The sequence below is a fragment of the Pseudopodoces humilis genome, chromosome 2, assembly GCF_049639895.1.
Source record: "Pseudopodoces humilis isolate 2021_Gansu_Grassland_sample_001 chromosome 2, ASM4963989v1, whole genome shotgun sequence".
NCBI lineage: Eukaryota > Metazoa > Chordata > Aves > Passeriformes > Paridae > Pseudopodoces > Pseudopodoces humilis.
This window is the reverse complement of record NC_142201.1, coordinates 107,206,091-107,219,267: the sequence shown is the minus strand read 5'-3', so window position 1 is coordinate 107,219,267 and position 13,177 is coordinate 107,206,091. Positions and strand designations below refer to the sequence as shown.

General features: G+C 44.0%; 1 protein-coding gene across 1 annotated transcript; it reads right to left on the bottom strand.

Annotated features, from left to right (window-relative positions):
* Nucleotides 1-1,631: 1,631 nt before the first annotated feature.
* LOC148184948 (uncharacterized) lies at nt 1,632-10,037 on the bottom strand. Its single transcript, XM_088051313.1, has 2 exons — nt 8,210-10,037; nt 1,632-1,729 (listed from the first exon to the last, which is right to left on the bottom strand). Exons 1-2 carry the CDS (start codon nt 10,035-10,037, stop codon nt 1,632-1,634), a joined length of 1,926 nt encoding a protein of 641 aa, XP_087907439.1.
* Between the last annotated feature and the right edge of the window lie 3,140 nt (nt 10,038-13,177).

Sequence of the window (13,177 nt, the reverse complement as noted above, 5' to 3'; positions counted from 1 at the left end):
TGACAATTAGACTGAATAAGTTCTTGCTAGTATTTCCCAGATGAGTTAAGTTAATATAGTAATAGCCTAATTAAAACATTTCCTGCTTCTTGCCTTTATTCTTGTATGTTTGGGACAGGTCTTCTGGGAACAGCATGAGGGAAACTTGCTTGGAAACATTTCCTTCTGTGATTATGCAGTGATTTGATTGTAATGACATTGTTAAAACATGGGCACCTAAAAAGTCTAAATTCTGACTTGAATGCCTTTCAGTTCTGCACTTCCTTTTTCTTGTTTTTTGTAAAACTTAGGTTTTTTTAAAACTACTTTTTCTCCTTTAATATGATTTATGCTGTTCCTAACCAGCCTTCTATTTATCTGGTTTCTAAATAATATTTATTGTGTCATTTCTCATATTTATCAGTGAGAAGATCTTTTTATTATAAAGGTGAAATAGTAGAAGTTGGAAGAAAAAACTTGCAGGGTGAGGGTGGTCTCATCTTTTTGGTTATTAGAGCATATACAGAAGTAAAAATGACACCTCTTTGCTCTGGAATGGTAGCATTCAGTGGCTAAGTCAGCAAGATGATATATTCTTAGAATATATCAAGCTCAAAGACTGAGGTACCTAGGAAGTATTGTTCCACATTTACTCACTCATTTTGTAATGCTGGAGTTTTCCTCTGTCTTCTCTTAAATGTTGCCTTTTATAATAGAGTGGACCTACCCCTTCTTTCTTGGCTTTCTGAAATATGATTGCCTTCCTTTCATCAGAAGGCAAGTGAGGGGAGGGTGCCCTGATTCGGAGATGAGGAGGCAAATCCCTCACTCCTGTTCTTCTTCCCTGGGTCACATAGCCTTTCCTAACATGCTTATCTTCCTCCAGCCCAGCCAGTCCTTTTGTAGGTTAGGTTTTTTTTTTCCTCTGACATTTTTTTTTGATGTAAGACAGAAGGAAAATGCACACACATGTAGTAGCTATACTGTTCTGTTCCAAGATTTTTGCCTTGAGATTTTTCTAAACCTTTGGTTCTCGGAATTTTTGTGCCCATCAGGTTTTTGAAAGCTGTGAAGAAAAATAGGATAGAGCAGGATTTGACTGGATCCTAGACTGCTCTTCTCTTAAAGGAGAAAATCACCTTGTTAGGTGCTGAAAGGAAACTGATGTGACTAGTGCTAAGTCAACTTCAATATGAGGAGGAAAACAAACTGCAATCATAGGACAAAAAACTGTACCATAAATATTAAATCTTCCACTTCTAGAAAGATATTAAGTGTGGATGTGGCACTTTAGGACACAATTTAATGGTGAACACGGTGGGGGTGCTGGGTTGACAGTTGGGCTTGATCATAAATATCTTTTCCTAACCTTAACAATCCTATGATTCCATATAAAAGCAGAAGAATTTACTAAATTATTCTGCTCTCATCTGGTGCTGTAAGCAGGTAAACAGGAAGTTAGGAAACCAAACTGAATGAACATTTTCTTGGTAATCATTATGCCATTCCACACTGATATTTTTGTCAGTTTCCTCATGCTTAGGGATGATTTTCTGTGTATATGTGATAACTTAGAGAACATGATACTGATTTTGAAGCGAGAGTGGGGGAGATAAGTACAGGCACACAAACACACACACAGAAGTGAGTTACTATCTGTTCATTGCCAGTATTCTCTGAAGATCTTCAAGTTGCAGGTGGTTGGTAGCTGACACATCTTTAGTTGCTACTTGTTCCATATCAGCATTCTCTTGGGGAAGAAAACATGAAAACAAAGTATTTTTCAGTTAAACTTGTGCTAGCAAAGAATATTGGTTGTATGTAATGTAGGGCATCTCTGTTCCTCTCCCTTGTTGCTTCCTCTTTCATTTGTTTTCAGTAAATGAGAACAAGCTCTATCAAAGATGTCTTACATTTTGAAGGTAATCCCTTTGGAAATGAACAAATGAGACCTACTTTCTTGGGAGACAAGGTTTTAAAAGCTTTTTCTCCTTCTTATTTTCAAACACAGCACATTTTAAAGAATAAGATCAACATTTTATCTTTCACTGTTTGGCAAATACTGAGCTTCATCTTTTGTCCTCTGATTTCTGACAAGGTCTCAAGGTGAGTAACTCGGGTTTCTGTTTGCGCACACTCGGGTATAATGATGTTTTCTGCACAGTTCTGGGAACAAAAGACTGTCCTTTGTAATGGGAGTGGGGTTGCAAAGCTCCTCAGGTTAAATCTGTATTATGAGTGCAGAATGAGAAGCCGTGCTTTTGCTGCTGCAAGCCAGCTGCCGTAGGTAACAGCTTTAGCAGTTTGCTGGACATCTCTGTGCTACTGCTTGAGCAGTCTTGTCACATCTAAATCTCTGTAACTAGTGCTGGTGTGGACAAGTATTATATAATATATTAGTATTAATATGCCCCTTATTCACCAGTTGCACTAGTGAAGATGTAACATTTAATAGGACAAAAAAAAAAAAAAAACAAAAAACAAACCTTCCACAGCATCCCCACCTCAAAGGAATGATAAGTTTTCCCACAAAAACAGCTTTCTAGATAAATCTCTCCAACATTCCTCCCAAAATCCCTCAAAACAGATGTCGTAATTCAGAGGGGTGCTCTGATAACTCACATATGCTCTTATCTGGGAATTTGTGTGCTACGTTCCCTCTTCAATCTTTGATGCACCAAAGTGTGCTATCCTTCCCCACCGGTGGTGTTTCAGCATAGAATCATCACTGAAAATAAAACCTTGCCATAGAATTTGTCTCTTGTAACAGAAATAAAATAAAATCTATGTACAAACAGTATTTTGAAAATGAATAGCTGTATTTTTCTGTGTTTCTTTCTTGATGATGAAAGGCTGTTGGAAGTTCACAGACCTCTCTAAAGTAAGGAAAAAAAAAATCATACAAATATTTACTTTAATTAAAAAAAAAAAAACAAAACAATCCAGAAGCCTATCATTTTAGATCCCAATCAAACCTTTTAGGAGTAAAGGAATGATTTCTTGCTCACTTTCCCTCTTTCTTGCACCAGTCCACAATCACTGGGAAAGCCATTAATGCAAAAGAACATGAAAACAGCTACATGTTCAATATTGTTTTGCTTGTTGTTGAATGAAACTCTCCACTTTTGAATGAAGGAATTAACCAAATTGATTTCCTTAGCAATCACAGAATCACACGGAATGGGTCAGGTTGGAAGGGACCACAGAGGGTCAGCCGCTCCAACCATTTTCCTGGGTTATAAATCCTTCTCTCTTTGGCTAGCACTTCTGCCCTTCTCAGCAATCTTTTTTTTTTTTTTGTCTCACATATTCAAAAAAATTCTTACAATCTTCAGAAGAGGCCAAATAACATTTCAGAGAATTCTGAAGAAGTTATATACATTTCAACGAAGGATTCATGATTTATCCATTTGGAAAGGGGATGCAATATAAACTCTATATTTAAAAAAAAAATGTAGATGTGTATACCTTAATAACTTTTTTTCTGCTTCATTGATTGGTTTTATCTTGTTGCCACAGGTTGCGTATCTCAGAAAATTTTTTCATGTTGTTTTACTCAAAAATCTGGCAGATGGATTGTAAAATTATTAGCTTGATTCAAGATATGGGCAAGTAATTCCTTAGAATTCCCCATTCACACTCCCTTAAAATAAGCTCAGATCTGATATTCATGCTCTAATCCAGCACTGTGAAAGAATGCAGCAAATTTTCCTGTGTTCTTTTGAACTTTACACACAGTGTGAACTGATGCCACAAGTGGTCTGATTCTTCTTAAATGTAGCTTCGTTTCTCAGGGGTAAGACGCCTGAAAGTCTTGACATGCAGCCTTGAATACATTGCTGTGTGGCTTCTTCCTTTTAGTGTTTTCAGGAGCCTTAATACAGATAGTAAGCATTGCAACTTCATTTCCTTGACCAATTTCTTAAAAATGAACCATTAAGCAGCAGTTCTTGCTTGTCCCTAAGGTAATCACCAGTGAATTTACTAAATTACTTTTGATTTGACAGCTAATGCTGTTTGATGTTTTAGTGTTTCATAAGAGCAGTAACTTTTGTGCAAATCAAGCACAATGTTTTCTTACCTTCTTGGTATATGTCCTGGTTTAGGGCAAAATTTGGGAGAAAACCTCCAGTGGGGCTCCCCCTGGGAAGCAAACCCACGTGGCCCTTTTTTTCCCACCCCCCAACCGGTCCGGGAAGAGATTTCTCTGAGAGAAGTAGAAAAAACCTGTTTATTTCACAGGCACAGCACTACCCAGCACAAAAATGAACGATATCAAATTACAAAACCTCTCGCCCTTCAGAAGAGATGACAAACTTCAGAGGGTCTCTTTCCTGTGGGTGTTTGCTCTGTTATCAGTCCCTCTGGCGCTGGAAAATGCCGCTGCCCAGGCTGGGCTCCCGGTAGTGCACGGGTGCAAGCTCCCGGTGCTCCCCCGAGTCCCCAGTCTAGAGCAGGCTCGATTCATTTCAGAAAAAGGGAAAGAAAACAGTCCAGGAAGACCTCTCTGCTCCGGCTAGTTGGAAAGCCAAGGCGATCTGTGTCTTCTTGTCTGTCTGTGCTGTAGTCAAAACTCCCGATGCGGGAGGAGCAAGTACAGTCTCTGATAACAGACTCGGTGCTTCTTTTCCACTCACTTTTACTCTGAGATGGAATTTTAAGAATACAAAACCTGTGTCTGGGTTAGGTGGACGAATGGGGATACAATTTAACATCATAATCAACCCAGGACATTCCACCCCTTATCCCCATATCGTCGACTTACTGCCAAAACTAACATTCTAACTCTGCACACATTTACATACATAGAAACTTCCCCTCCGTTCCACCCAAAAAATACAAGCACACATTTCCTTCTATTTCATGTCTGTGTGGTTTAATGTACAGACAATGGCAGTAACCTTTTACCCAATGATCAGGTCTCCCTGAGGTACACATCGTGTTGTTCCATCTCTCTGCAGTATCCACCATGTACAACCTGGTCCTTGAGCAAAGACAACCCCACGAATGGGTTTGTCTGTGCTCGAGGTAGAATTGACCCAAACCATCTTCCCTAGCAGACCTCTGACATGTACCACTGGGACTTTGTCTCCGTCTACTACATGTAAAGACTCAGACTGGGCAGGACCTGCTCGGTTGGTAGAGCCTCTGGTGTTGACTAACCAGGTGGCCTTTGCTAGATGTTGCTCCCAGTTTTTAAAAGATCCTCCACCCACCCAGTGCCTTTAAGGTAGTTTTTAACAGTCCATTGTACCTCTCCACTTTCCCGGCTGCTGGTGCATGGTAAGGGATATGGTACACCCACTCAATGCTGTGTTCTCTAGCCCAGCTGTTTATAAGGTTATTCTTGAAATGAGTCCCATTGTCTGACTCAATCCTCTCAGGGGTGCCATGCCTCCAAAGGACCTGCTTTTCAAGTCCCAGGATGGTGTTCCGGGCAGTGGCACGAGGCACAGGGTAGGTTTCCAACCATCCTGTGGTGGCTTCTACCATTGTGAGCACGTAGTGCTTGCCTTGGTGGGTTTGGGGCAGTGTGATGTAGTCAATCTGCCAGGCCTCCCCATACTTGTATCTGGACCACCGCCCACCGTACCAGAGGGGCTTCAACCGCTTGGCCTGTTTGATCGTGGCACACGTCTCACAGTCATGGATAACCTGAGAAACACTGTCCATGGTTAGATCCACCCCTCAATCTCGTGCCCACTTATAGGTGGCATCTCTACCCTGATGACCTGAGGCATCATGAGCCCATCGGGCTAGGAACAACTCTCCCTTCTGTTCCCAATCCAAATCTATTTTTGACACTTGTATCTTTGCAGCCTGATCTACCTGCTTATTATTTTGGTGTTCCTCATTAGCTCTACTCTTAGGGACATGGGCATCTACGTGGCGGACTTTCACTGGTAGTCTCCCTACCCTGGTAGCAATATCTTTCCACTCTTTAGCAGCCCAAATTGGTTTTCCTCTGCACTGCCAATTAGCCTCTTTCCACCTCTCCAACCATCCCCACAGAGCATTGGCCACCATCCATGAATCCGTGTAGAGGTAGAGCTTTGGCCACCTCTCTCTTTCAGCAATGTCCAGGGCCAGTTGAACAGCTTTGAGTTCAGCAAGTTGGCTTGATCCACCTTCTCCTTCAGTGGCCTCTGTGACCTGTCGTGTGGGGCTCCATACGGCTGCTTTCCACTTCCGGTTCATCCCTACGATGCGACAGGAACCATCAGTGAAAAGAGCATAGCGTTTTTCTTCTGCTGGCAGCTGGTTATATGGTGGAGCTTCTTCAGCCCTTGTCACTTCCTCTTGTCCTTCATCTGTGAGACCAAAATTTTCACCTTCTGGCCAGTTTATAATTATTTCCAAAATCCCAGGGCGATTCAGTTTACCAATACGGGCGCGCTGCGTGATGAGGGCAATCCACTTGCTCCATGTGGCACTGGTTGCATGATGGGTGGAAGGAACCTTTCCCTTGAACATCCATCCTAGCACCGGTAGTCGGGGTGCCAGGAGGAGTTGTGCTTCAGTGCCAATCACCTCTGAGGCAGCTTGGACTCCTTCATAGGCTGCTAAAATTTCTTTTTCTGTTGGGGTGTAGTGGGCTTCGGACCCTCTGTAGCTTCTACTCCAAAATCCTAATGGTCGGCCTCGAGTCTCCCCAGGCACTTTCTGCCAGAGGCTCCAGGACAAGCCATTGTTCCCGGCTGCAGAGTAGAGCACGTTCTTCACATCTGGTCCTGTTCTGACTGGGCCAAGGGCTACTGCATGGGCGATCTCCTGTTTGATCTGAGCAAAGGCTTGCTGCTGCTCAGGGCCCCAATGGAAATTATTCTTCTTCCGAGTGACCAGGTAAAGAGGGCTCACAATCTGACTGTATTCAGGAATATGCATTCTCCAAAACCCTATGGCACCTAAGAAAGCTTGCGTTTCCTTCTTATTAGTTGGTGGAGACATTGCAGAGATTTTGTTGATGACATCAGTAGGAATCTGACGCCGTCCATCTTGCCACTTTACCCCCAGGAACTGGATCTCACGAGCTGGTCCCTTAACTTTGCTCTTCTTGATGGCAAAACCAGCTTCCAGGAGGATCTGGATGATTTCCTTTCCTTTCTCAAACACTTCTGCTGCTGTGTTCCCCCAGCAATGATGTCATCTATGTACTGTAGATGTTCTGGAGCCTCACCCTTTTCCAGGGCAGCCTGGATCAGTCCATGGCAAATGGTGGGGCTGTGCTTCCACCCCTGGGGCAGTCGGTTCCAGGTGTACTGCACTCCCCTCCAGGTGAAGGCAAACTGAGGCCTGCATTCTGCTGCCAGGGGAATGGAAAAAAATGCACTGGCAATGTCAATAGTGGCGTACCACTTCGCTGCCTTGGACTCCAGCTCGTACTGGAGCTCCAGCATGTCTGGCATGGCAGCGCTCAGCGGTGGAGTCACTTCATTCAATGCACGATAGTCCACAGTCAATCTCCATTCTCCTTCAGATTTACGCACAGGCCAGATGGGGCTGTTGAAGGGTGAGTGGGTTTTGCTGACCACCCCTTGGCTCTCCAGCTCTCTGATCATCTTGTGGATGGGGATCACAGCATCTCGAGTTGTTCTATATTGTCGGTGGTGCACCGTCGAGGTGGCAATTGGTACTTGCTGTTCTTTTACCTTCAGAAGTCCTACTGTAGATGGATTCTCGGACAGTCCAGGCAAGGTGTTCAGTTGCTGGACACCCTCTGTCTCCACAGCTGCTATCCCAAATGCCCACCTGAATCCTTTTGGGTCTTTGAAATACCCACTTTGGAGGTAATCTATGCCCAAAATGCATGGGGCCTCTGGGCCTGTCACAATGGGGTGTTTCTTCCACTCATTTCCAGTCAGGCTCACGTCTGCTTCCACCAAGGTAAAATCCTGTGATCCCCCTGTCACTCCAGCAATAGAAACAGATTCTGCCCCTACATGTCTTGATGGGATTAGTGTGCACTCTGCACCAGTGTCAACCAAGGCCTCATATCTTTGTGGTTCTGATGTGCCAGGCCAACGAATCCACACAGTCCAAAAAACACGATTTTCCCTAGCCTCTACCTGGCTAGAGGCAGGGCCCCTCTAAGCCTGGTTATCCTTCTTTCCTTTGGTATATGTCTTGGATGTTCCTTCAAGGGGATCGGACATGTCATCATCATCATACCTGGCAGTTCGGCTACGGGCAACTGCAGCTGCTTCCCTTTTGGTGGAACTTCCTTTGTGACTCTTCTCCTCCTTCAATTCATGCACCCGTTGTGCCAGAGCTGCAGTAGATTTCCCATCCCATCTCCTCATGTTCTCTCCGCAATCACGCAGGAAGAACCACAGCTCAGCTCGTGGGGTATACCTTCTCTCCCGATCGGGGGAACGTCTGCGTTGAGTGCCAGGACCTCTGATCTGTACTGCTGAGATTTGGAGAAGGTCCTCTTTAATCTCATCTCTAAGTTTCTTCTGATTCTCCTCTATCTTATCCTCTAATTTCTGCAGACGTGTTTCCACAGCTGCAATTCTTGCATGTGTGGGGCCATGCACGGCATCTGTGTATGCTCGAAGCTTCTTCGCCATATCCAGCACCGTCTCCTCCCTTTCATCCCGTTTCATCATTGCTAAAGCAGATGCATATTCTTGTGGCCCAAGTCGTACCAATTTTCGCCACATCACGGATGTACATGGCACCAAGTCTGGATTCTTAGTTGGTATGTCATTTGAAAAAACAATCTCTGCCACTGCCATTTCTCTCAGGCATTGGATCCCTTGTTCGATGGTTTTCCACTGCGTTTGCTGCATGTAGAGATCATCTACACACAGATATCTTTGAGCTACTCTTTCCAGGACCCATGCCCAGAGACTGTGAGGGTTAGCCCCCCTCATCATCCCCTGCTCGATAACTGGATCGTGTGACAGGGATCCCAGATGCCTTGCTTCAGTGCCATCTAGAACTGTAGCTTCACCTGCGGCGTCCCACAGACGGACTAACCAACTAATTATAGATTCATCAGGTCGTCGAGTGTAGTCCTTTCTCAGGCCACGAAGGTCTTTCAGGGAAAAGGACTCAATATTAGCTTCTGATCTTGTGCCAGTTGCTTTGACTCTTGGTTTTGTGTCAGGAGGCGTTGAGGGTCCTTCTCCTGCATCATCATCATCATCATCCACTGGTCGATCGGTTTTATCTGTGCACTTTCCACTTCTCACGCTAGTAGCAACAGCCATTGGTTGAGGCTTGCTGTCTGGTTTAGCTACCAGCTTTGTAACTGGGAGGTTGGCTGCAGCCTGAGTAATTGGGGTAGCTGTTGATTTACCTCCCTGTCCCCTTTCTCCTGTTTGCTGCTCTACAGTATCTAGCAATGTACGGTACGCATATGCCAGGGCCCAGCTTACTGCAATGATCTTTTTTTCTTTGGAATTATCCTGACACTTCTCTTTCAGATATTTCCCCACCTCAGCTGGATTCAGAATTTGTTCATGTGGAAAGTCCCAAACTACAGGGTCAGAAAATTCCTTCAGGATTTGGCCCATATCCTCCCATTCTCCACCCCATTCAGGACTTTCCATGCTTGGTTCAGGGGTTTCATCAGTCCCTCTAGAAATCTCAGCCCTCATTCTAGAGAGGCTGGAGACTGTATAGAGGAAACTTACCAGATTAAATGCCAGAAAGATGGTCTCTTTAACATTCAGGGGAAACTGAACACTCGCCAATAGTGATGTAACCGATTCAGAGGAGAAGAAGGAAAGGAAAGGTTGAAAAGCCTCATTGCCTGCTCCTCCTCTAACAAACTGGGTGCATAACCATACCCATGAATCCTTTATATTTGGAACAGACTGCAGCACCTGAATAAACTTCTTGGAAATCATAATCACTAGGCCCAGCCCAATAGCTATTCTAATCCGTGCCCCTCTACTGTAAAAGCTATGTGTTAGGGACAATACCGGGGCTAGTTGTGGATAAGAAAATAAACCAAGGGACCATAAAGGTATTAAAACCTCAAAAAAACCTAGCGACCAGAAACACATGAAGGCCTGCACCCCAAAAGACATTATTAATTCAAGCAGCATGGCTGGATGGCTAGGGACTGCTTTATCTTATCCCAATACAAAGTAATTGCCACTTCAGTACAATTAGTACAGGGTTTTTCCACTCTCTCGAGCCCCACGTTGGGCGCCAATGAATGTATTTGTCCTGGTTTAGGGCAAAATTTGGGAGAAAACCTCCAGTGGGGCTCCCCCTGGGAAGCAAACCCACGTGGCCCTTTTTTTCCCACCCCCCAACCGGTCCGGGAAGAGATTTCTCTGAGAGAAGTGGAAAAAACCTGTTTATTTCACAGGCACAGCACTACCCAGCACAAAAATGAACGATATCAAATTACAAAGCCTCTCGCCCTTCAGAAGAGATGACAAACTTCAGAGGGTCTCTTTCCTGTGGGTGTTCGCTCTGTTATCAGTCCCTCTGGCGCTGGAAAATGCCGCTGCCCAGGCTGGGCTCCCGGTAGTGCACGGGTGCAAGCTCCCGGTGCTCCCCCGAGTCCCCAGTCTAGAGCAGGTTCGATTCATTTCAGAAAAGGGAAAGAAAACAGTCCAGGAAGACCTCTCTGCTCCGGCTAGTTGGAAAGCCAAGGCGATCTGTGTCTTGTTGTCTGTCTGTGCTGTAGTCAAAACTCCCGATGCGGGGGGAGCAAGTACAGTCTCTGATAACAGACTCGGTGCTTCTTTTCCACTCACTTTTACTCTGAGATGGAATTTTAAGAATACAAAACCTGTGTCTGGGTTAGGTGGATGAATGGGGATACAATTTAACATCATAATCAACCCAGGACAGTATATTAAATAAATGTAATTCTATTTGTTAAGGAATTCCTTCTTTTCATCATTTCTGGTTGTTTTTAAGTGCATATTCCATACATCAACTTGAGTAACAGCTCTGGAGTAACTATAGTTTTACTGAATGCTGCAAGAGCAGGTGGAAATGGTTTTTTTATGCTTATCCCCTTTCTTTCTATGGAAGAGATCTGGAAAAGTTTTGCCTATGTGCTCACAGCTCTAAACTGCAGAACAGTGTAAACTTAAACCCTGTTGTTAACTTACAAATAACAGGCCTAAAATCTGTAGATTAATGCAAATATTTACAGGTCTTACTTGCAAACTGGCAGGTCTGTCATTTTTTTCAGGGCAGACATTTGTAAAATGGACTACATGGGAACTTCATAGTGCAACTTCTTGTCCTAGTGACTTTGAACATTAAAACTGATGAGTTCCTTTTTCTTTTCCTTTCTCCCCTTTTGCTAGGGAGAGACTTTGCAGCTAGATTGGCACCCCTAACTGTGAGGAAGAGGAACATAATGGTGGTTTATATCGTGAAAGGTTTAAAAGCTCTCACAGCCCTTACTGAGAGCAGAAATATATGCATAGTCATAGCCCATGGCCAGATGTGTCGTCTTTGTTTTCTTTCTGCTTTGTGATGACAAAGCTTGCCTTTCTCAATGCTTTGGTTGGTTGGGTCATTCAGGAATTTTTCCTTCTGGTATAGAGTGGTATTTGAGAAAGCCTTAATCAGCTTTTTACAGTGAGGCAGCAAGTGGGTGCAGGGGGAAGGTGGGCACCACGGTGAAATACCTGTTCCTACAATGTCACGTGGGAAATAAGGGGCCCATGAAAGGCTTATGGAAGAGGAAAACCACTGTTGGCAGAGCTGCTCTAAGTGCGTGACTGGGCTGTCATTCTGGTTTTCATGTTGTGTTAAAACAAAACATAACACTTTGTCAGATACATCAATCTTCCATCAGCCATGGATGTATTTCCGTGTTTCTTTTCTCCTTTTGGTAGTGCCTCTGTCTCTCTCTCCTTCAGCTGAATTTGCTTGTGGGTTTTAGCATTAGCTGGAAAGAAACACTGACCAATCTGGTGCCTGTGTTCTCTTATTTAGCCTAAAGTGTGTGGGCACAGGCATATCATGTATCCATATCTGTACAGGACCTGGCTGAGATGGACTTGATCTTCTCCACAGCAGTTCTCATTTAATTGTCTCTGTAGCAGCAGTGCTTTTCATTGGTGTTTAGAAAGGTGTTGGTGACACACCAGTGTTTTGGCAATGGCTGAGCAGTGCTGTTATCACCCTCTCCTACCTTCCCCCCTCACAACTAGGCTGGGAGTAGGTAACACCTTGGGAGAGGATCTAGCCAGGACAGCTAATCCAAGCTGACCAAAGGATATTCCATACCATATGGCATCATCTTGGCAATAAAAGCTAACAGAAATGGGGTGGAGAGGGATATTTGGTCTTAAAATGTTTGTCTTCTGGAACATTGTGTGTATTGAAGCCTGGGAAGTGGCTGGACATCACCTGCTGATAGGAAGTAGTGGAAAAATGTTTTGTTTTCCTTTCCTTCTCTGTGTGGCCTTCCTTTTGCTTTATTCAGCTGTTGCTATTTTGACCCACAAGGGTTTTTTTTCCATCTTATCCCATCCCCTGCTGCCTCCTGCTGAGGAAGGGAATGATAGAACAGCTTGATGGGCTACTGATACCCAGCCAAGGTCAATCTGTGGCAGTAATGGATGTCAGCATAAGAAGCTCAACAGTAGCAGAAAATCTGGAACAGAAATTGTTGCTGTAGTGAAAAAATCAAGCTAAATGATTAAAATCCTTCCTTTCCTCAATATGAAAAGATCATTCCCACAACATCTTCTTCTTCTTCATGAGGTTTGGAGATGTCCTGTGAATTTGTACATTATCTTCCTGTGAATAGGACACCTGTTCTTAATTTTGAATTGTTCAGGTGATGGATGTCTCAGATGGGACTGCATGTTCAGTAAAGCCTGGCATTTTAGGCTGTTTATGAGTCTGATTTAGGGGGCTAAATAAATGCTTATTGACTTCCTCACTCTTTCATTAGAAGGTATTACTTTGAAATAGGTAAGAAGCAAAATGTGCAAAATGACAAAGGATGAGTGGTCAAGACCTGCAAAGACTCTGCCATGCTCTGCCCTACAGGGTGCTGCTGGCCTAGGAGTGCTCTGCCAATGAGACACACAGCAAGCAAGACCCAAAACACACCTCAAAGTAACTCTTATATTGCCTTTCTACTGATGTTTTCTGGATTTAAATATGCTGGCTTTAGTCACTTTCATATGTGAACACATTTCGATACAGCATGGAGGACACGGCAGTGGCAGCAAGGAGATTAACCTGCAGAGAGAGTTGC